At 39.7% G+C, this 24,544-nt stretch overlaps 1 protein-coding gene across 1 annotated transcript in view; it reads right to left on the reverse strand.

Moving 5' to 3' along the window:
• LOC127663271 (protein diaphanous homolog 1-like) overlaps positions 1-24,544 on the reverse strand; it is a 137,572-nt gene that overhangs the window by 45,083 nt on the left and 67,945 nt on the right. Inside the window, exon 17 of the mRNA XM_052154784.1 lies at positions 21,743-21,857. Within this exon, the coding sequence (XP_052010744.1) occupies positions 21,743-21,857 (115 nt within the window). The remainder of the gene's footprint in view (positions 1-21,742; positions 21,858-24,544) is intronic.

A 24,544-nucleotide genomic window follows, 5' to 3' on the forward strand; every position in this document is an offset into this window, starting at 1 on the left:
TGTATGTGTGCTAAAAATAATCGCACACTGGCACAGCCTCCTGCCACGCGTCTGCAGTCGTTAACAGTCGTTAAAGGCCTGATCAGTGGTTAATTACTGCCATCAGAGCTGATCTGCAATTAACACCCCCTCACTGACAGAGAGACGGGAGTCAGAGGTTACGATTAGTATGGATTATTAGTGTACTTCACACTGCATACTGTATAATGCATACTCTTCAAAAATAGCACCCACAACCGTATGCAGTCTCCAAAGCTGAACATTTCAAATAGCAGTATGCTACTACTTGTCACATGACCTCATTACATTACGTTTAATGCAGCAAATGTTACAGTTATCGAGACCACTATCATTCGGTTTATTCATCACTCTACACTATCTAACAGGGTTCCCACTCTTTTCAAGGCTTAGTTTTCCAGGACATTGTATGCACCCAACAAGGGCAATATTTAAGCAAAAAAAAAACATGCGTGCACGGGCCTGGGTAGCTCCGTGGTAAAGATGCTGACTACCACCCGTGAGTCGTGAGTACGAATCCAGGGCATGCTGAGTGACTCCAGCCAGGTATCCTTAGCAACCATATTGGCCCAGTTGCTAGGGAGGGTAGAGTCACATGGGGTAACCTCCTCGTGGTTGCTATAATGTGGTTCTCGCTCACGGTGGGGCGTGTGGTGAGTTGTGCGTGGATGCCGTGGAGAACAGCGTGAAGCCACCACACGTGCTATGTCTCTGCAGTAACGCGTTCAACAAGCCACGTGATAAGATGCGTGGATTGACGGTCTCAGATGTGGAGGCAACTGAGATTCGTCCTCCACCACCCGGATTGAGGCGTCACTATGCCACCACGAGGACTTAGAGTGCATTGGGAATTGGGCGTTCCAAATTGGGGAAAAAACAACAACGTGAGTGCATTTAAATTGAGCTTTATTTTGGCATTTCGGTTTGTTTCTGATGGTAGTTTCTCACCTCCAGATAAGCAGTTTGCTCCATGGCCCAGTGTGAATATTAATCCCCATAAAGCAGTGATTTAATTAAAGAAATACATAGTCTGTATGTGGTACACACTTCTGAGTGCTCGGTCTCAGTCATTTTAAACACTAGAACAGAACTCGCTTCTGTTTCACAAATTTGTTCCGTTTCATTAATTGACCAGTTCAATGACCCCTTCTGGAGATGCCACTAGGTGGCAACAAATGAGCATCTTATGTGCAATGAGTGAGTCATTATATCATATTCAGATGTTCCATCCATCCATCCATCTTCAACCGCTTATCCGAAGTCAGGTAGTGGGGGCAGTAGCTCCAGCAGGGGGCCCCAAACTTCCCTATCCCGAGCCACATTAACCAGAGATTACATCTCCACACTGGCCTGGGAATGCCTCGGGGTCCCCCAGTCAGAGCTGGTTAATGTGGCTCGGGATAGGGAAGTTTGGGGCCCCCTGCTGGAGCTCCTGCCCCGCGACCCGACTTCGGATAAGCGGTTGAAGATGGATGGATGGAAAACTTTCTTTTCTACTGAAGACTTATACAGGATTTACTGTTAATTTTGCTGTAACATTATCCAGTATAATAAAGTTCTTCTTAATAAGCTGTACATTTATATTGAAATAATGTGTAGTTAGAGGTTTGTGTTTCTTTACATATTAAAGAGTCCCATCTGATTGTATACTGCACATTTCAGCAAATGCAGTAGGACATCTACGTATTTAACAAACAGAAAATGCACATAGTGTGGACTGTATACATACTGCAAACTCACTTCTGTCAAAAATAGTTCGTTCAGATGTTCAGTGAATTTCATCTGTCAGCTGTAAAGTGATTTTACATTAGCGTGCGACCAGAGAACATGTGTTCCTCAAACCGCCCTGTATTATTCATGGAGCTCGCTCTCTCTTCTGAGTGTTTGAGGATGTTTTAATGGAGCAGAACTGAACGGCAGACATCAGTCACTCAAATCAGCACTTTAGGATGAAAAATTGGTTAAAAATCAAGATTTTCAGATTATGCGTAATCTTATAAATATCGTTTCTTAAAATCCTAAAATCGATCTTTAAGTCTCTTTCCATTTTGGTTGTGTTGGTTATAATATATTTAATAGCAGTTGACCTGCATCATTTCAGCCCTGCTGTTAATTTATTTGAATATTTTTGTAGTGTGCCATGTTATAACCCAGATTGCACATGTACACAGATATCTGTTTAAAGCCCCGTTCACACAGCTGGCAGCATCGAGCGACCAATCAACACAAATCCCATGCATTTTCAATGAGAGCAGAGCGACTTCCGGAGACACGAGCTGCAGAGACCATTGGCGACGGAAGTGCGACAAGACATAGTTGAGAAAAATGTAACTATATGCGAAGGACGAGCATCATTCGGGAGCGACTACCAATGAGAGCGAAGACACTGGAGCTCACGTCACCAGTCCCCTGTGAGTGTGAGAGTCGAGTGCAGGCAAGATGGAGATGATAAAAGTTCCCGTCAGCGATTTCACAGTTTTATATCATTTGTAACCACATACACGGATGCAGCCTAATACAAATGATGCGTGGAAAACAGTGTCTGCATTCTGAGATTTTGATTCATACATTGATAGATCGTGCATCTTGTTCATGAAACGATGCATTGAGCACTGCTGCAGGTTGTGCCACACATTTAGTCTTTGCAGCTCTGGCTGGGTATGCCAAAACATGCCTTGTGTTTGAGAGAGAAGATCTTTCTTAAGCTGTATTCCCCATGGAGGCCCGCCCAGTATTTCTACCATCTCCAGAAACCAGGACTGATTGGGCCATTTCGGCGCAATTAACAGACATGTTTCCATGTCCACTCGGACTTTGCTGATGTCAGAATGAAGGAGGTGCATCGAGGGAAGCGCATACTTGCATTTTGCCAGCCATATGTGCGCCCAGTAGCGCTGAGCAATTCTCCAAAAAAGGCCAGCTGGAGATATGGAGCATCAAATAGAGTGGCTTATCCAACATCACGCATTTCTGTGAGGGTCAGCCAGATGTGAGGATCCAAAACCACCAGGTTGCTCGTTGACTTGCCAATGACCTCAGCAGTGAATTTCGTGGCAAAGACCGTAGCGGTGCTCTTTGAACATCTCTGGATCATAGCATTGCTCGTCCATTGGTTTAAGGAGCTTAGCTTGGAAAACTTGGAGCACCATCATCTTGTGGAGCGCTGAACCAGTTTGGGCCGCCGTTGAGTATGCTCTTCCAGCCAGTGCGGATGTTAGTTGTCTTCGACAAAGATGACCGGGGCGTGAGTTCCACGTCTGCTAATCGCCAGGCAGTGATGTGCCACTACCGCCTCTGTCAGTGGGGGTAGTTGGGCATAACCGTTTTCATCCCCGTGATCAACATTAGAAAGGATAACTGCGTGAGCGTGCACCAAGATTTTGACAGTTCGTTATGAACTTCAGGGAAGAACTGGGGAGATCTAAAGGACGCGGTCACTTGACGGCGTCCGTACTGTAGGAACAATTCATCAAGGCGAGATTGTGTTGGTTCGTCTGGAGGAGACCACTCGATATCGAGCTCTTCAACTGCCCTTGAAAGGAACCAAAACATCTCCTTTGGTCTGTGGTGCATACATGATTCTCATGATTCATTTCAGATAATCATAACAAGCTCTCAAAATCAAACCACCTCTGCTCCATCAATCTCACACAAAATACACACGCTCCACAGCTATTCAAGACCAACATGTGTGCATTTCAAAAAAGGACACACAATGCCATTCAAAACCACCACACACAATCCGAGAGAGGTAAGATTAGAGCGAGCGATGGCCACTGAACTCAAGGAGAAAGATAATGAATAGAGCAAGACATGCTTTCAGAGAGACAGACAAAAAGAAAAAGAAAGAAAGAGTGTGTATAATAGCACAATATTCACTCCGTAACACACACACACACTTTCTCACATTGACACCTTAAATCCCACATACAGTCTAAAATATTAACACACACAGCTAATGAAAAAGAACCACATACACACACACACACACACACACACACACACACACACACACACACACACACACACTTGTGTTAGAGCTAAAGGCATGTAGTATTTTTTACTTTAAACAAAATTTGAAATAATTTGTGTAAAAAAAAAGAAAAGGAACCTGAGTGGTGTTTGCTTTGATGCTAGGGTGTTGCTGGTGGTTGCAAGGGCGTTGCTATGCCGTACCTAAGGTGTTGTGGGTGAATTTTAAGCACAACGCTATTGAGCCCTACAGATAGGCCTACCGTGAGCTCCGAGGCTGTTAATCAATGGGAAACACTTCTGTTGAAGCCATCAGTGAGCTTTATTACAACTTAATTAAAAATAGATGCTTAAAGGGTTAGTTCACCCAAAAATCAACCAATCATTTATTCCCCCTCAAGCCATCCTAGGTGTAAATGACTTTCTTCTTTCAGCCAAACACAATCGGAGTTATATTAAAAGATATCCTGGGAGTGAATGATACTTTAGATTTATAAGCCTAAAGAAGCGCATCCAAAAAAGTCATCCATACGGCTACAGGGGGTTAATAAAGGCCTTCTTCTATAACCTATAATCACTGGCTTCTGGTAACGGCCGTCTGCTCGTTCACGAGAGAGTCGAGTTAAAATGATAACAGAAATATGTCCTAATTAATCCAGATGATGGGGATTATCAGCTCAGAGTCACACAGAGTTATGATTCTCAATCCCTGAACCCTGGTGCAGCCAAATGACACACAGCACTCCGTAAGACATATAATGAGATAACTACAGCCCAGAGACGAACACAAGATCCAGAGGAGATATGACACTCGAATGCTCGAGAACAGACCTCAGAGAACACACACACACACTAATGTCATCACACGCGTGTGTCTAAGGGTGAACTGTAATCTCTGGTTATGAATTATTGGTCATCCAAGTTTGAGAGCAGCTTCAGGGCATCAGAGTTTATCTGAAGGAGTTTGGAGTTTCAGTGCCGAGTGTTGGGAAAACCACTTTGATACTGTAGCCCGGCATGCTGCGATATACTCAAAATATAAAAGTAGTTCAAACTACAGTCAAGCAAGCTACTCTTTTGATAAAGTATTTACCAACAAGTTAGACACCCCCCCAAAAAAAAAGGTACTTAAAAGGAACAGTTCACCCAAAATTAAAATTCAGTCATTATTTACATTATAGTTTGATGTTCTCGATGCACTGACTGGCATATTTGGATTAACTATTTGATTATCTAGTGAATAGCGACATAAATTTCATTGTGTTCATTGAACAGCTTTAGAAGACTCAGAATACAGTGCATGAGTTATACCGATTACTTTTACCATCTTTTAATGATGCAAGAGTTTGTGTAAATTAGCAAAGTAAAGTTTGAAACCAACATTTTCCAGTGCGGTCAGAGGTGCTTCTATGAGGTACTGTAGTAAAAACAAACAAAATCATTCTTTTTTTTTTAGGCATATTCGGCACAATTTAAAGGAGACCTATATTGCCCCTTTTTACAAGATGTAATATAAGTCTCCGCTGTCCCCAGAATGTGTCTGAAGTTTCAGCTCAAGATACCCCACGGATCATTTATTACACCACGTTATAAACGCCTCTTTTATGATGGAATCAAAAACACGCTGATTTTGTGTGTGTCTCTTTAAATGCAAATGAGCTGCTGCTCCCCGCCCCCGACAGAGCTCTGCTCTCCGTGAATACAATCAGAGACAATACTAACTTTAGCGGCATTAGCCGTGGAGTCAGCTAACAAGCACATTCGGAAAGGCGATTTGCAAACATCATGTTTTATATTGACACTCATTCACAAAGCAGTGCGGTATAATATGATTTGCACAAACATACATTAATTTTTGTATGTTTTGGGGCTCATTTCCTTCAAAAACAAAACTTGTCCACTGCGTCTTCAGTGGCTCTGATGCCGGGACATGAAGACTCTTATGTTCACTTTTACAGTCATTATTCTTCTCACTGTTTCTGCTCCAGCTCGGAAAAAATGGCGGACTGTGTGTACATCACTCAGGGGAGGAGCTATGATAATAGGGCCGAGTCAGTAACCAGTCCTGGGCGTGGCCTGCTCTAATGTGACGTCACTTTAGAGCAGAAACGAAAACAGTTCATTTTGACACACTGTTTTTGATTAACAAAAATATAAGAACGAGGAGTGGGTGGACTGGTTGTGTACACACACTGCCGACTCACAATTATGTACAAACACCATGTAAAAGTTAATTTAGCATAATAGATCCCATTTAAATCGAAAGCCAATTTCGATGTTGTAGTACATCAAGATGGGGGAGATTCAGAAGTCCACATTGAAAATCTGGAATTCTAAATCTGATTTAAACCTGAAAATAAACTTATTTCTTGGATTTTAAAAATACAAAAACACTTAAGAATAATTATTCAGAATTTATTTTAAAGGGCACCTATTACGCCCCTTTTCACAAGATGTAATTTAAATCTTTGGTGTCCCCAGAATGTGTCTGAAGTTTCAGCTCAAGATACCCCACGGATCATTTATTACACCATGTTATAAATGCCTCTTTTTGGGTGGAATCAAAAACACGCTGATTTCGTGTGTCTCTTTAAATGCAAATGAGCTGCTGCTCCCCGCCCCGTATCCAGAATAGGGTGGAGTTTTGACATCTCTGCTTTGGATAACTAGACATCATAAGCAATATGACTGACAGTGAAAATAGTGACATTCAGCCCGATATATGTTTGAACCGGAGTCAGACACTGATGAGGGCGAGACTCAGTCACAAGTAACAACTTTGAGAATGAACCAGGACGTTTCCGAAAAGTTATTTGATAAATTTATTTATTTGTTGTAGAGTTTTTTTCAGCAGTTATGCAACGAAAGTTACGCAACACACATACACAAATACTGTTACCAAGTTTGCTGTGCGCTATAACAAAACAACACATACACACACACACACACACACACGTCCGTCAACAGTTGAGGGCGGGGCCTTTACAAAGTGATGTCACTTTGTACAGAATCTGAGAACGGCTTATTCCGAGACGGTGCTTATCATTAATGGGGATTTAAAAAAAAAAAGGACTGGGTGGATTTTTATCATTATAGGGTGGTTTGTGCATCTTGTGTTGTGAGAAAGTTGCCGATTCCAATCCTAAATGATACACACAGCCAAACACACACACACAAACAACTACAAACTAGCAAGCTTTCTCTCAGTCTGGTTACTTTAAATTCAGTCAACGTTCACTTGAGACGAGCGTTGAATGAATGCATGAACTCTCCTCCTCCTGTCTGTCTGTCCCATTGGGAGATGAGAGAGACAGAGATGGAGCGCTATCAGGAGAGGATGCATTAACAGCCTTCATCTTCTGCAGCTAGCTCATGGAACGACTCTACATGTTTTACTCTAAGTGGCATGAAGCATTCAGAAAGCCTTGCCATGGACACACACACACACACACACACACACACAAAGTGTGGGCACATATATCTCCTGATTCTCCCCGGGCCCTGGTGTTTTTGTGGTAATTTAGTGCTAAAACGCTCGCTCCATCTCCCTCTCTGAGCTCATGGGATCTAAAAGAGGCATGAGAGGGTGTTAAAGGCATAAAAATGGCCCCCGATCTTTTGTTTCATTTCTTGCTCCATCACTCCGCGTTTGTGTACCTCAGGAATTCAAGCTCCAAATTCGGACGCACAACTACACAATGGACGGATGTCGCAAAGCACATTGAACATCGTGATCCAAGTTAACGTACATGGACAGTCGTTTCACCTTCAAAACGTCTCTCCTCCTCCCCCTCATCTTTCCATTTCCTGTCTGTCAATTCTACATGCACTTTCATCTCCACGGCTCAGAGATTCGTTTCCTTCCGCCGTCACTTTTAATCGGGCTCCCTGTCGTTTTGATTGCGTCCTCGCCACATCTTCTTACCGATCAAACACAAGAGCAGCATTAAAGGAGGGGGAAAAAAAATCTTTGTGAACACAGGAGTTAATTCAAATTCAAAGATCGCCCTTAATTAAGCAAGTTAAAGGCATCTGAAGGCCGAGAGCACAAAACATGTCTGCCATGATGACCCACGGAAAAGAAGAGCGCTGAAGCATTGTAACGCACACCACAGAACATCTAAAGAACTGTCATAAAACAAACAGGCCTAAAGAGAGAGAGAGAGAGAGAGAGAGAGAGAGAGAGAGATAGAGAGAGAGAGCATAGCTGGAGGATAGATTGAACAAACTATAATAATCGATATTATGAGCAAATGATAGAATGAACAAGAAACCAGGCTCAAACAAATGAACAACATATAGAACAATCAAACTAACGATAAATAGAGCAAACAAAACAACTACGATAGAACGAACAAGCAGCCAATATATAGCTCAAACAAACAATAGAGCAAACAAATGAACAAAGCTATAACATACAATTGACCAAACAGCCAATAGACACAGTTGAAGTCAGAGGTTTACATACACTTAGGTTGAAGTCATTAAAACTCATTAAACCACTCCACAGATTTGATATCAGTAAACTATAGTTTTGGCAAGTCGTTTAGGACATCTACTTTGTGCATGACAAGTCATTTTTCCAACAACAGTTTACAGACCGATTGTGTCACTTTTAATTGACTATATCACAATTCCAGTGGGTCAGATGTTTACATACACTAAGTGAACTGTGCCTTGAAACAGCTTGGAAAATTCCAGAAAATGATGTCAAGCCTATAGGTAATTAGCCAATTAGCTTCTGATAGGCTAATTGGAGGTGTATCTTTGGATGTATTTTAAGGCCCACCTTGTGGACCTCCATAAGTCTGGTTCATCTTTTGCAGCAATTTCCAAATGCCTGAAGGTACCAGGTTCATCTTTAGGTGAACTGTCCAGTTAACTAAAATCCCAACATTCCTACTATAATAATGTTTAATACCATATTATTGATCATAAGTCAATCATTGACATACAGTTCACAGCAGTCAATTTCACAAGTGAATTTGTCAATCTGTTGAGATTTATTATGAGGGCTAATTTAAGGACCCGTCAATGTACACCTGCGTCAGACGTCTTGGGTACGTAGAAACTGGCCAAAAAGTTGTTGAGGGCTATGTTCGCTGTCCCTTTCTCCATATCGCGGTGCAGTTTTGTGGTTTAGAGAAGGCAAAAAAAAGGTACAATAGACAAAATGAAGCAGCAACGGACAAGTTCAAACAAACAAACAAACAATATTAGAACAAACATGGTAGACCAAACATAAAACAATGCTCGGACAAAGGATAGGCTGAACGAACAAGGAACTGATAGTTTGCTTAAACAAAAGCATATATAACAAAACAAATGGTAGCGCAAACAAATGAACGATGAGAGAACGAACAAACAAATAAAACGTGTATATATATAAAAAAACTAAATGAATACATAGTACAAACAAATGGAACAAAATAGCAAACAAATGAACAATGATAGAACAAACAAACAATAGGATTGACATAATCAAATGAACTGTGCTATTAAAATAATAAACAAACAACAGATAGATAAAATGAACAATACATAGAATGAACCGAATGAATAAATGACAAAATAATGATCAATTGATAGAATGATTGACAGCGAACAGAGGAAATTAACAACTGATAGAACGATAAAACATGATTGAAATGACAAAGAATAGATAGAATGAAAGAAACAATGTAGAACAAACAAATCAATCGGTATAAACGAATTAACTAATGTTCCATCAATGGACCAAACAAACAAATAAACGACTAAGATGAAAGGAATGATAAATATAACAGATAGATTGAATAAACAACGGTAAGCAAATGAACAGATGAACGCTAGATAGAACGATAGACATACAGACGGACAGGGTTGCTGAACGAGAGAGATAGATAGATGAAAAGGAGAAGTGTGTGATGAATAATTGAGCAGAAACAGACGTTGGGTTTTTAGATATAAATGTAAAAGTGGTGTTAGCAGAGAGCCGTCTCTCGCTCGCTCTCGCTGTATTTTTAATAGATGCTCTTTAAATATTCAGAGCTGCTGGGGTAGAGGGAGGAGAGCAGGTTAAAAAAACCTGAAAATGGACAAAATTAATGAATGTCTGCAGGGAATATCTCAAGCAGCGCATTAAGAGCAAAGACCGCTCTGATTAGAGCCCAGAAAAATGGACGAGTTGTAATATCCACGAAGAGTAATTTAGAGAGAGAGAGAGAGAGAGAGGGAGAGAAAGGTGACATTAAAAAGCAAAAATGAAAGAACAAGCTACAGGGTGAAAGGACATCCAAAGGACAGGAGGAAAACAAAAGTGTAGAAAATTTACACTTGAAATTGGGAGAGAGAGGTCATGAAAATTAGATGGGGTGGGACGACAACAACAACAACGACGTGCATTTCCATGCAACAACAGAAGTGTGGTGAAAAATTAAACATGCCTGCAGGAAAACCAGGACTCAGTCACACAAAGTAGGACTCGATTAATTAACACACCCTCTCTTTTACTCCAAAGCTCCAAAATGAAGGTCAGTTTGAAAATGCACGCTTTAAATACCACGACGGTTTAAATGTCACAACATCAACGCTAACTAACACAGTATGGTTCTTCACGCACGGATTGTTAACTCGAACAAGCAAACCCACTCTACTACTGCTGTACAATTGAATCAGTTTAAATCGAAAATGTTTCTTTTAAGTGGAACAACCCGAATGTGAGTTTATATGAAACGTTGTTGGATTAGACTCGCTTTAAAAGCATACTTTCTGAGGGCCCGTCAACTTCAGTACGGCGAGAGTTTTGTTCTGCGGTTGAGAGAGGGTCATTGGTTTTTTTTTTGTCCGTTTTGGCCCAAAGCAAGAGTGAGACACCGTAATCAGAGAGAGAGAGAGAGAGAGAGAGAGAGAGAGAGAGAGAGAGAGAGAGAGAGAGAGAGAGAGAGAGAGACGGCACGATGCTATCAGCTTTAGGCACGGGGCTTTAATTTATTTTTAAATGCAAATTAGCGTCACTGTGTGTGTTCAAGACAGTGTGTATGCACTTGTGTGTGTGTGTGTGTGTGTGTGTGTGTGTGTGGGGGGTATAAAGTACAGTACGAGTCTAAACTTTGATGACTTTTGATAATACGAAGCAAAAAATATCTGATAATCTTGCAACCGTGTCATCTCCCTCGGCTTAATTTAATTTCACAAGCGTAAACGCCTGAACGTGGCAGCGTATCCTTGGTTTTCCTCTGCGATAAGATCAAGCGTGTGTGTTCTCAGATCTTGTCATCTGAATCTTTGAAGATAGTTCTCTATGGTTTCACCCAGTTATTAGAAGCATCAAACGTTTGCAACAGAAAAAGCGCCACTGTGAGCTAAACGCCAGCGGTAAACACGTGGCTAATGCAGTAGAAAATATCATTAAAAACTATCTTGATCTTCAATGTTTGTGCATTTCTTCACATTTCTCAATCCTTTTTTTTTTTTTTTCCACAGGGAGGGTGGAAGTGACTAGTCTGAAATAATCCACATCTTTTAAATCACAGAAAAGGCATTTTTGGGTTGGAGGTCGCAGAGTGGGGATTGCGGTTCCCAGTCCCTTTATACAAATAAAAGGATCAATATTACAAGTATGACTGTTTTATAATGAATAATTCAGCCAGTAGATCAAAGTTTTGCAAGTGCAATAATCAATATAACATTTACACATTAAATTAATAATGCTTTTGTGATAAATTTGCAATGTAATTGATCATTTCTGACTTTTACATTAAGAACCATCTAATCAATATAGCAGATGTTTAGAATAAAGTTTAACACAAAGACGCTCATAGTTTAGAATGGAAAACATCACATCCAGTCGCACAAGTTTATATTTTAAAGCATCCGAAGCTCAGATTGGATCAGAAAATTCAGCATCCGCTGATGGTCAGAACTCCTTACAGCCCCCATCCAAATCTCCATTGGAAAAGAATTACTGCTGGTCTATCATCTATTGTTTGCAGTAAAAAGGTGGCTTGAGAGTTGGAACCAGCACTATTTTGGTGGAAAGGTGGTTTTCTCTATCGGGTCCTGCTGGAGGAAAATGGGACCATGCATCACTTTAATATTTGAGATGTCAAACAAATGCCAGGACACCAGCGATTCTCTCTTGCACACCCAATGCTGGGTCATATTCAAATCAAGACATATGGTTGAGTGCATATGGTAAGGGACACACATATGCCCCTCTCTCTGTTCTGGGAGTCATCTAAATGTAGGTCTGGTTTTGAATGTGTCATTTTTTCGGTTTTCATTGTGCTTGTCAATCGTATTTAGCAACATGTATCCCAATTCTAATTAGAAAGCCTTATTTTTTTCTTGTCCATTTCTCTATTTACCTTGAATGGTGGTGGTGGGGGGGGGTCGGAATAACAGACAGACAGATAGACAGACAGAAGGACAGACAGACAGAAGGACAGACAGACTGACCAACAGAACGACGCACCAAACGACAGAAAAACCAACAGACAGAACGACAAACAGACTGACCAACAGAACGACAGACAGATAGACAAACAGTAGGACAGACAAACGGAACGAGACAGAACGACACAATGACAGACAGACTGACCAACAGAACGAGACAGAACGACAGACAGACCGACCAAACAACAGACAGACAGAATGACAGACAGACCGACAGAATAACAGACCGACCGACCGACCGACAGACAGACAGAACAACAGACAGACAGATAGACAAACAGTAGGACAGACAGACCGACTGACCGACAGAACGATAGACAGACAGACCGACTGACCGACAGAACGATAAACAGACAGACCGACAGACAGACAGACGGAAGGACAGACCGACCAACCAACCGACAGACCGACCAACAGACAGAACGACAGACAGACAGGCAGAAGGACAGACCGACCGACAGAGAGACCAACAGGCCAACCGACAGACAGAGCGACAGACAGAACGAAATATGGATCGATGGAATGAACAACAGAACAAAATTGATGGAACAAACCTTCTAAACAAATGATCGACGAAACAAACAATCGATAGAATGAACAAACAAACAATAGATGGATAGACAGACATAACTAGAAAAGAAAGAGACAGACATAAAGGATAGATACAATGAACGACTGATCAAACTAATGATTGATGGAACAAATCAATCAAACTAGAAACGATCGATCGATACAAACATCAGAATGAACAATAGAACAGACAATCGATAAAACTAATAATTTACAAAATGAATGATTGATTAAACGATCTATAGATGCATGTTATTAGTATCAAATCAAATGTATATGACAGATGATATGCCACTATGTTCTTGGAGTTGTCTGTAGGTAGGTCATGTATGCATGCAGAGTGTGCGATTTATCTGTTGTCACGGTTCTTTGCCCGTTTACAACGTTTATCCAAATCCCCATTAGAAATACTTGCTCTTCTCTCTCTCTGCATTCTCCTTAATGAGGCTAAGATTTTTAAATGACAAAAGAGCACGCTTCCCATTTTAAATTTGGCTCTATTTAAAACGTGGTTAATCTTCAGAAGATAAAGAGCAGATTAAACGGCACGAGCGCGCTAAAACGTATCTGTGACTCCAGCGAACGCCCTGCATTCGAATGCAAACGAGTGCTGGAACTCGAGGACGGCGGCTGCACAAAAGCGCAGACGGCTTGATCTGTAATCTGTTGCTTTGGCAGCGCCGATGAGCCCAATGCACAGGTGTGTTCGAGGGTGATAAAGGAGGTATGAATGCAGGAATGCACGCACCAACAAACGTGTTACGCAACCCGATGCGAGACGAGGGTCAGAAATGGGATGCAAACAGGCTTGGATGGACTGACATCCTAAAGTTTACCTTTCAGAAGAGAGACGGGCACCTTAATGCATTTAATGGCACAACGCACCCACACGTTCACACACAAACACCATTTCTGGAAGCATCTAACTGACATGCAAATAATACCTCCATCACATAAACACATTATCAGACCTATCCGCAAAAGAACACAAGCAAACAGCTTTGAAAACGAGATGCACGCTGCATACTAATGCAGGAAAGCAAATTACAAAGAACCGAGCAAAGAGGACTGTGGACATTTAGAAGAGAAGAAAGCAGCTCTCGGCTTGCGGTAGTGGCCTGTGCATTAACCTCTACAAGGAAAAAGGAAGAACAAAATGTGAGATTATGCATTGACCTCCTTCACAGAGATGAGAATTCTCTTCGCGCACAAAAACAGAGATTTCATGAGACATATTATACTCCTACACCAGGAATAACAAGGCTGTGTTTGATCCTGTACCTTTAAGACATCTGATTATTGTGGATCTGACTGGAGAACCTCTGCGGTATTTTCAAGAAGTTTAGTTTATGGGGATCGAGAGAGAAGCTTTAATTGACACAGAATCAATCTACATTCTACTGAGATACGACAACAGCAAATACGAAACATGTTGACCTTTAAAAACCAACAGCTTCATTAATTACAAACTAGTCAAAGAGCAAATTAGGGTCAAACAGAACGGTATCGATCCGAATGTTGTTAAAATGCATCCAGTGTTCATGCACACTCAAGTGCTTAAACTATCTCGCTCCAAAATCGACCGTCTGACGCATGTGTACATTGGCACGTCCTTGAAAAACACCTTATAAAAATCTATCCCGAACAGATTGACGAATTGCAGTGGACTGTAGGCCAATGAGAGGCTTATGTTTAAAAGTATAGAAATAAACTATATATTGTCAATATACATACAGTATATATACAATATATTCTAAACCACTTTTTGTATTGTCTTATCAATGTTTTTCTCTATTATTATGATTATAAAATCTATTATACTCAAAATGATCTAAATATAACCATGTATTCACCTGGTGGACAATAAAACAGACAAAAATCCCATAGACTTAAATTGAAGGAGGGACCCGATGGGACCCGCCATATCCACAGACCAGAATATTGTAGAGACTTTACTATAGACTAAAGTCTTTTGATTTGCGCCATTAAGAGCCTAGCAACAAGAACACCATAGCAACTGCACAGCAATACATTAAAAAACATTCCGAGCACACAGCACACACATAACAACACCCTAGCAACCACCCAACACTGTAAAACTGTAGTGGCAAGTTTGCATGGTCAAGTATGACTCAAAACTTAATTAATTTGAGTGCTCACTTGATCATATAGGCTCATTTGCATACACTCTTTACAGAACTACCAGTTTTCTTAAAGAGACAGTACAGGTTTTAGCACATGTTCAACAAATCAGTGTAAATACTGGTAGATAGTACAAAGTATGCATGTAAAATAAATAAATAAATAAATAAATAAATAAATAAATATATATATATATATATATATATGCAACTAGGGTTGAAACGATCAGTCGACGTTATTGACATTGTCGATAATTAAGAAGGACTCATGACATTATCTTACGAAAATGTAAAAATCAAGCTACTTTATTTAATAGAACATACTGTATCAACAACAAATGTCACAGACACATATTAGATGTAAACAAACAAGAGAACTTATTAGATATAATTAATTTCATGCATGGTAAAAATGAATCTCATTCTCCCGAGATATTTGTTGTAATGTATTGAACCCGGAATATTCCTTTAAAGTGGCCATGTTCCACACTTTAGAGCATATTTTGGATTTTTTCATCATTTAGGCAAATTGATACTTCTAACATTATTATATGTGGCAATTCTTCGTAATACAGGCACATCTGCTCAGCAGACTCTCCCTAAAACTTGTGCTTAAACCAATGCATGCTGGGATGTGCATAGAGACTCATGTTGATTTTTATAAATAGACCGATTAATAGAAAATATCAAGATCTTTTCTCATTCATCCTATCAATCATAAATCATGTAAAGTGAGCTTTATTTTGCACTCATTATTTTAAGATTGCACTTTGCCTTTTTTATTAACCATCCATCCATCCATCCATCCATCCATCTTCAACCGCTTATCCGAAGTCGGGTCGCGGGGGCAGCTGCTCCAGCAGGGGGCCCCAAACTTCCCTGTCCCGAGCCACATTAACAATTGAGAAAATGTAATCAGATTCAATTCCAAAATTTCTAGAATTGAACAGCCCTATTGTCAACGTTGTAGTATGTCTACCAACTCAAAAGCGCAACACAATCCTGTTTTCCACCATACAACTTTTCCTTTTTAATGATTAAGGTAATCTGCGATAGGAAACTCTAAATCTACGAACACGCACAAAACCAGTTCAGGTGTTTGAAGAATAAAGAGATAGAAAGAACAGTTCAGAGTGCTTTTACTTCCGATAGGCTGGTCAAGACTAATTTCCAGCAATCCGCCAGCTAAGGCACACGAAACGGCCTCCAATATAACCGCTCGACAGACTCGACGGGACTGTAAAGCAGCGGTTAATGGCACTAAACCAGCTCAGTGATAAGACCAGCCTTCATAAACACACACGTTCATATCAGCGCTCCTCAGGGAACCTCTGCTTTCTGAGGACATTACGATCGGACTTTATATCTGGGATTCTGGGAATTGCTGAAGCAGGTGGTCCGCTGTGAGCCATAAAGACAAACAGAGGATCACGAGGGGACCCGTGTGTGTTCTTACAGCCATGAAGACCAAAACAGGAAGTCATTTATGAAGCGTTTAGATACGACGGACTTCTGGGGAGAAGATAATATAAGTGTGATATGGGACAGGATGGAACCGAATAATATAATAGGGTGAATCTCACAAACACATATCAAGGACACATTGAACCCCCAAATGAAGAGAAAATAAATATGATTATATAGTAATTAATAATAATATTTCAATGAAGAAAACGAAAACTTTAGGATTTATTTATTTTTTATTTATTTTATTTTGCTTAATCTGAAAGAAATTCTCTCCAGCTAATGTTGTTAATTATACCGGGACCTTCTAACTAGGTACATTATGAAAATAATAATTTTAAAATTATATTTAATTAGTTTTCATAATTGGTCAAATTTGAACTTTTGAACAAATTCATGTGTTTCATCACAAAACATGATATTATAACATGCATATAGTGCTGCAACTAACGATTATTTTGATAATCGATTAATCTAACGATTATTGCAACGATTAATCATTCGCTCTTAACCGATTATTCAGCTTGTGCCCCACTTAAAAGGTTGTATTAAACGTGCTTACTAACAATAAAGAGGAAAACGTCATCTTTTAAAAATACCTCTAAAATGACATTCACTGAATTAAAGGGAATAAATATAATTCAGTTTAATTCAGTAAAGAAATTCACTGCAAAAAGTCCTCTTGTTATCAAGTGTTGTCTTGTTTCCATTTAAAAGAGTCTAAAAATGCTTAAAACAAGATGCATTTATTTGAGAAGCAACATATGAGATATTTAGACTTGCTTTATGAGAATGTGTCTTAAATACGCTCCAAATCTATTTTTCTGGATATTATTGGGATTTTGGTTAAACAATAAGCTGCATCTGGAATTTAAATAATTTTGGACTCTTGTAGCCTCCATGTCTGTGCTAGTCATGGTAATATATATATATATATATATATATATATATATATATATATATATATATTCTATAAATCGAATTTAAAACTAGGGATGCACCGATCCGATACTTGGATCAGTATCAGCTCGGATACTGAAGCTTTAAGATGGATCGGTTATTGGTCTGATGAGCCCGATCCAAAACCGATACTGTGCAATGACATAAAAGAACCATAAAAACACCATTAAAGCAGTTCATATGACTCGTGCATTTTAATAAAAGCCACTTGAAGACGTGCAATAGCTCTGTGAATCACAGAATGCTGTTTAATAAATAAATATATAAAATGCACACGCAGCTCAAGCGTGTCAGTGAATGGTGCTGCTCTGTATACACACACTCGCGGCTATTTTTAGCCTTTACGTGGTGCGCAATATTTGAGCGCTCCTAAAGAACAACATCTCAGATGTAGATGCTCAATAGTTCGGTTCACTTATAATATGCATTTAGAACGGCACCGGAGGAGCATTTGACCAGAATGTGAATAAGTGAATTAAACAACTGTGAACTTGCCTACAGACAGACACACACAGGACGTCCTGGAGAGATCAGAATGCCAAAATAAAAGCACGAGGGGTTAAAAGTTAAGAGATAAATTACTATAATAATATATTATTATTCGTTTACAAATTATAATAATATTTAACTTGAACGAGTTTCAAAAAATAACAGTGAATGAAAAGTGGACGGATGAACTAAATTGACAATAAAGAGATCCGAATCCTTTAAAGTCCAGATACAAGTTGAATTTTTTTTTTTTGCAAAAATAAATAAAAACATGCTTCTTTTCCACTGAAGACTTAAATTACTGTTAATTGTGCTGCTACATTATCCAGAATACTAGTTCATAAAGTGTTTCTTAATAAGCGATACTTTTATATTGAAATAATGTGTAGTTAGAGGTTTGTGTTTCTTTACATATTAAAGTGTCCCAATTAGTTCCACACAATAATGTACAGATATTATAAACTGATTATGCCAAAAACAACAACAACAACAACAACAACAACACTGGTATCGGATCGGGAGATACTGAGATTTCCGATATCAGAAGAGAAAAAGTGGGACTCACAGCATCCCTAATTAGAACTATCAGCCGATTAATCGGCTATCTGCCTTTTACACCACCTTAGTTATCAGTATCCGCAAAATCAGCAATCGGTCAACCTCCAATTACTAATACAATGAGATGGGATGGAAACAGAGGGGACGGCAGACCAGAGCTGTACATACACATCACAATACACATGACAGCTTTACGTGTGTGTATGTCCTCTCAGGTCACACTCTTGGTTCTGGGACTATAACTCTAAAAGTCAGTCTGGACAGCAGGGACTGATATGAGAGGAGTGTGTGTGTGGAAAAAGTAGGTCATTGCATATAGAGGAGGAGGAGGAGTGTGTGTGTGTGTGTGTGTGTGTGGTGAGGGCCGGGTGGAACCGGCTGGCGGGTGTCACGAACGCATTCCAGAGAGACACACTTGGTCTCCGTGGAGATGGGAAAAGCAGACACTGCCAAGACAGAGAGAGAGAGAGAGAGAGAGAGAGAGAGAGAGAGAGAGAGAGAGAGAGAGAGAGAGAAAACACACATTGAAGACTCACAGAAAGCTCGAGAGAAACTCAAATCAATAAAACACCTGAACATGCAGTCTCTCAGCACTGAAACAGACAAATACAACCAGTGAAATCTCTTTTAAATCGCAGAAATGATATGAAAATAACAGGAAATGAATGAACGCAAACTACAGATTTTAAAAATGAGCATATTTACTAGCAGTAATTCCATTCAAGACAGCAAAATGTAGCATCTTAACTATTCAAAATAGAATTGTTGATATCAATCAACAATATTTAAAGGGCAATACAAGCAAAAACAAAACAAAAACATCCAAAAGCAAAAGCAGCTATCGGCGTTGAAGCAATGTGGGACGAGTTACACACTGAAGTTAAAAACTCCGGGTTTGGGGTTTGTTCAAATCACTAACACCAAGTGTGAGAAATATGAATACTGAAGCTTGAAATACTAAGAAACAAAAACCCACAGAGACTGGGATACAGATACTGCGCTTCAGGTCCTGTCGAATGACATCAACAATCAGTGCTGTGACCTCAGTGGTGAGGTCATCAACCTGTAATCCCACCTCCAGTGCACTACAGGAGGTCAAAGGTCAGTGCTGGCTGTCGGTGGGGTCCTCTCGCTTCGGTGAAGAGAGTGAGAGAAAGATAGAGCTGCAATCGCGAGACAGATAAACAACAGAAGCTTGCTCAAGGACACACACAGACCACATGCACGCGCACACTCACCGGTGTTTAACAGACACGATCAGACAGATGGAAGATATGAAAAGGGCAGCATTCATTTACAGTCACATATCAGAAAAGGTTATCCTGCATCAACCGAGGCAGACGGACACACACACATACACACACAGGTGCTCTTGAACTCAGCAGCCAACGATGACATTTCAAGGTTTTGTATTTCATATTCAAAACAGAAAACACGCTGTGTGTTTGTTTTTATGTGTGTGTGGCAGATGCATGACAACATCACACTATTTGAAGGTCATTTTCTGAAGGGCAAAACAACAAGCGCAGACCGAAAACCTCACACACTGACATTGTTATGGCGGACAGTGCTGTATATCGTATCAGATATAAATATGCAAAAACACCGCAAAGGCCATTCACAGAGGGCAAAAAGCAGGCGGTGCCACACACACACACACACACACACACACACACACACACACACACACACACACACACACGCACAGACGCAAACACACTCGCGCGCGCACTGTTGAGCTGAATGAGAATTCTCAAAAACATTTGGGAGGTAAAATGTGCCTTAAGAAAAGGAAACTCCTCATACAGCCTTTAAGCTGCACAGACCTTCAGACTGTTCTGACAGGAGTCGCTATATCTCTTCTTACTAATCAAAATAACAGTTCTTGCACATCGGACCATCAAAAATCTCTCATAGACTCTTAATGTAATGTTCAAGTGATCGTTAATTCAAATTCTAATTGTCAAAACATTCAGATGTAAACAAATCCATCTATCAATCTGTCTGTCTGTCTATATCTATCCATCCATCTGTCTGCCTGTCTATCTATCCATTTATCTATCAATCTGTCTATACATATTTATCCATCTATCTGTCTGTCTATCTATCTATATCCATCTATCTGTCTGTCTATCTATCTATATCCATCTATCTTGTCTGTCTATCTATCTATACATATATATCCATCTATCTATCTATCAGTCAGTCTGTCTGTCTGTCTGTCTGTCTATCTAAGAGTCTGTCTATCTATCTATCATCTGTCTGCCTGTCTATCTTTCCGTTTATCTATCTATCTGCCTGTCTATCTATCTATCTTTCCATCTATCTGTCTGTCTATCTATCTTTCCATCTGTCTATCTATCCTGCCTACCTACCTGCCTGTCTGTCTGTCTGTCTATCTATCTATCTGTCTGTCTGTCTGTCTATCTTTCCATCCATCCATCCATCCATCCATCCATCCGCCTGTCTATCTAGCTGTCTATCTTTCCATCTTTCTGTCTATCTACCTGCCTGTCTGTCTGTCTGTCTATCTTTCCATCCATCCATCTGCCTGTCTATCTATCTACTTAGTTATCTTATCAGTAAATTCCACAATCAGTCGACCTCTAACACACACTCTAACACACACACTCTAACACACACACTCTAACACACACACTCTAACACACACTCACAGGTTTGTTTCACTGTATAAGTGAGGACATCTCATAGACATCCATTGATTTCATAGCAGGTGAATGATATTTTCAATCCCCAAACCTCACAGAAACCTGTGCACATCAGTCGAGTTAAAGCTAAACAAGATTTGACTGATTTATGAGCCTTTATTTTTACTAGTGAGGACCACCTAAAATGTCCATGTAAATGGGTTTACAACAAGTTTCACTACATTATTACGGATATTTTCACACACACACACACAAGCAAACACAGAGCGAGTGAGCGTGTCTCTTACCTTTAGAGGCTGTTTTTAGACAGACAGATGGAGAGAGAAAGAGGGAGAGACAGGTTTAATGTGTGTTTGGTATGGCTGCTGTGTGAGTGTTGTGGTGGTGTGTGTGTGTGTGTGTGTGTGTGTGTGTGTGTGTGAGAATGTGTGTATGATATGACTGAAGGACAGTAGATACACTCACCCTTGGTTTGTGTAGAGAAAGTGAGTGTGAGTTTGGCAAACAGCTCTTTGTTCTCAAAGCGTTCTTCCTTTGCCTTTACCCAGAAACTCTTCTCAGACAGATCTTCAGCTGCAATCTACAACACACAAAGAATAAATTCATTTATTCATCTGTATACATGTCCATTCATAAATCAAACCCCTTTCTCTCCATTCATTCAATCCATTCATCCTAATTCATGTCAAATCAACAAACTTTCAGAAAACTTTTTCTGCAGATAAACATAAATGATGATGAAAGCCAAAATATCAAATGCCATGGATCAATATTCACTGAGAAATCCATGATTTTGTACCGAGGGGTCAAAATAACAATTTGGATTTTGGAGCAATGCCCAGAAAGACCCCATCAGAGATTATTTAGCAGAGATGAGCCACTTCAAGAAAAATGAATGGGAGGAATCGGAACGCTCAACCAAGGAGCTCTGAGGCCCAATGGTCAATGGATGTAGAAAGAAAGTCCCGCCTTACAGTTAAAACAGCCAATCACCTTTTAGATGCAGACATCGCCTGTCAATCAACTCAAGAATGCGCATGCGCATTAGCTATACACGCCGTTAAACTGCGTTTTTTAGCCCAATCTGAGGTGAAGAATCACAATTTATGATTCCAGTATTGTCCGATTTTATTGCTGATTTGAAATATGTTCTTGCACCGTAATCTTGACCAAACGTTTTTGAGATTTAAGACATAGATAGAAAGACTTTGGCTCCGTATCTCTGCGATTAGGGCCTTAATATGAAAATACAAAAAGGAGAGTGTGTTCTGAATCCCAATCGGATAGGTAAGAAGATTTCTTTAATACACTTCTGTAGTTACATGCACAAAAATGGTGTTTACCAAATGTTGAACTCGCACCGTTGGCATATAATGCAACAACGGCAGCTGAAGTCAGCCGATATTAGTAATAGACCCATCGATCTCTGTGTAGAAGTCAAATAAAGATGCTGCCACCTTTCTAGGGGTATTTTTTTGACCTGTAGTTTTCTCCAAATTCATAGGTGAAAATCTGTACAGTTCTCCGGGTGAAAACTTAAAAGGGTCGTTCCATGTCAAATCAACCTAATTTCCGTAACTTTCCCAGCTGATTGTCAGTATTTGAATACTGTTTATATACAAAGACAACATAAATGAATATGAAAGCCAAAATACTGCATGTCATGGATGAATGTTTACGGAGTAATCCATTATTTTGAAGAGGTGGGTCAAAATGAACATTTTTGCCTTTTATTTTGGAGCAAAAACACCCACGAAAGGTGGCACCATATTAATTTAGTTTTTCCAGATAGAGATAGGAAGGTACTTTACTAAAATCAGTAGACTCTAGCAACCCTTGTTGCATTATTTGCCAACGATGAGAGTCCAAAAATGGAAGAAATATTCATAATAATTAAAAAACCAAACACTTTTTTGTGTTGCTTTTCCAAAGTTTGAGTGCCAGCAACTCCAGAAGTATTAAAGATATCTTAATATAATTTGACATTCTGCTTTAAAACAAACTTTCCTTTATGCATCTACATTTTTAAGGCCTTATATGGTAAAATCTAAGAGATATGAGACTTTCAATGCGGCCCCATCGGACAAATTGCTACATTTTACTACCGTTCAATTGTCGAAACCCAAATGTGGGTGACATGATATGAAGCTAGTTTTTCTTGTCCAACAAAACAAATATCTAAAGCATAAAATAATGTTGAAATTAGAAATGTACCCATATATATTCACATAGAAACATTAATGTCAGAAACTCAGAAAAGCCACATTTCACTTATTTTTAATAACCAACCATTCGTTTTTGGGATTTCAGAAAAGGGTACTTCAGGAATGCATCATTTGTGCTCTTTCAGATTGTAAATCTAAGAGATCCCAAAATCCCCAATACTCATGATGGGATGGTCCCAAAATCCCCAATACTCATGATGGGATGGTCCCAAAATCCCCAATACTCAGACGCAGTAGTAGCTTTTCTCCTCTACAACTAATCGTAAATTCTTCCACTAAACATGTCTCCAAATATCACATCTTAAATATGAGAGAGTAGAAATGAGGGAAGAGAGGAAACAGACAAGACATAATAATAATAATACAGGCACGGTGTTCTGGACTATATTATTATTATTATTATTATGCAGACGGCACTATTATACGATTACATGCTTTAGATGCATTGTTCCATTATTTATGAACAGCTACATGGTCTAATTGTTTGTGATTTGGGAGTCCTGGACTCTATTCTGACCCCCATTTGAGAAGATGAACCCAGCAGATCAGTTCCTCATAGAATTGGGCTCATAACTTCATTTATGCACAAGACAAATGGTGCAAGTCTTGGGAGTAAAATGAGTTTAACTGAAGTGAACACGCAGTCAGGATATCAGCACTGACTGAACTGCCTTCATCAGACACAAATGAAAGGGAGAATGATAATTGTGGAACAAGGATGAGAGAGAATGATAATGGAGGGAGAAGAGGCTGAAACTCATTAAAACCAATCCTTATTTTCTATACAAAAAAGAGAAAGCCGTCGCAGTTCCAATGCATGCTGGGACGGTCAGCAATAACACCGACTCTCCTAATTTCCTCTAGCTTCTAATGCGCATCAAACAGACAATTTTAGCATCTATCATGTATTATTTTACATTTCTGGGGTTTGTCTTACAATGGAGCTGGGTGGGAAAAAAAAACAGTCAAATTCAATATACATGCATTTTCTCTAAAATGGCTTAAAAGTGTATTTTTATCCCCAATTCGAGCAATCAAACAG

This window comes from Xyrauchen texanus, chromosome 23 (assembly GCF_025860055.1).
Source record: "Xyrauchen texanus isolate HMW12.3.18 chromosome 23, RBS_HiC_50CHRs, whole genome shotgun sequence".
Classification (NCBI taxonomy): Eukaryota; Metazoa; Chordata; class Actinopteri; order Cypriniformes; family Catostomidae; genus Xyrauchen; species Xyrauchen texanus.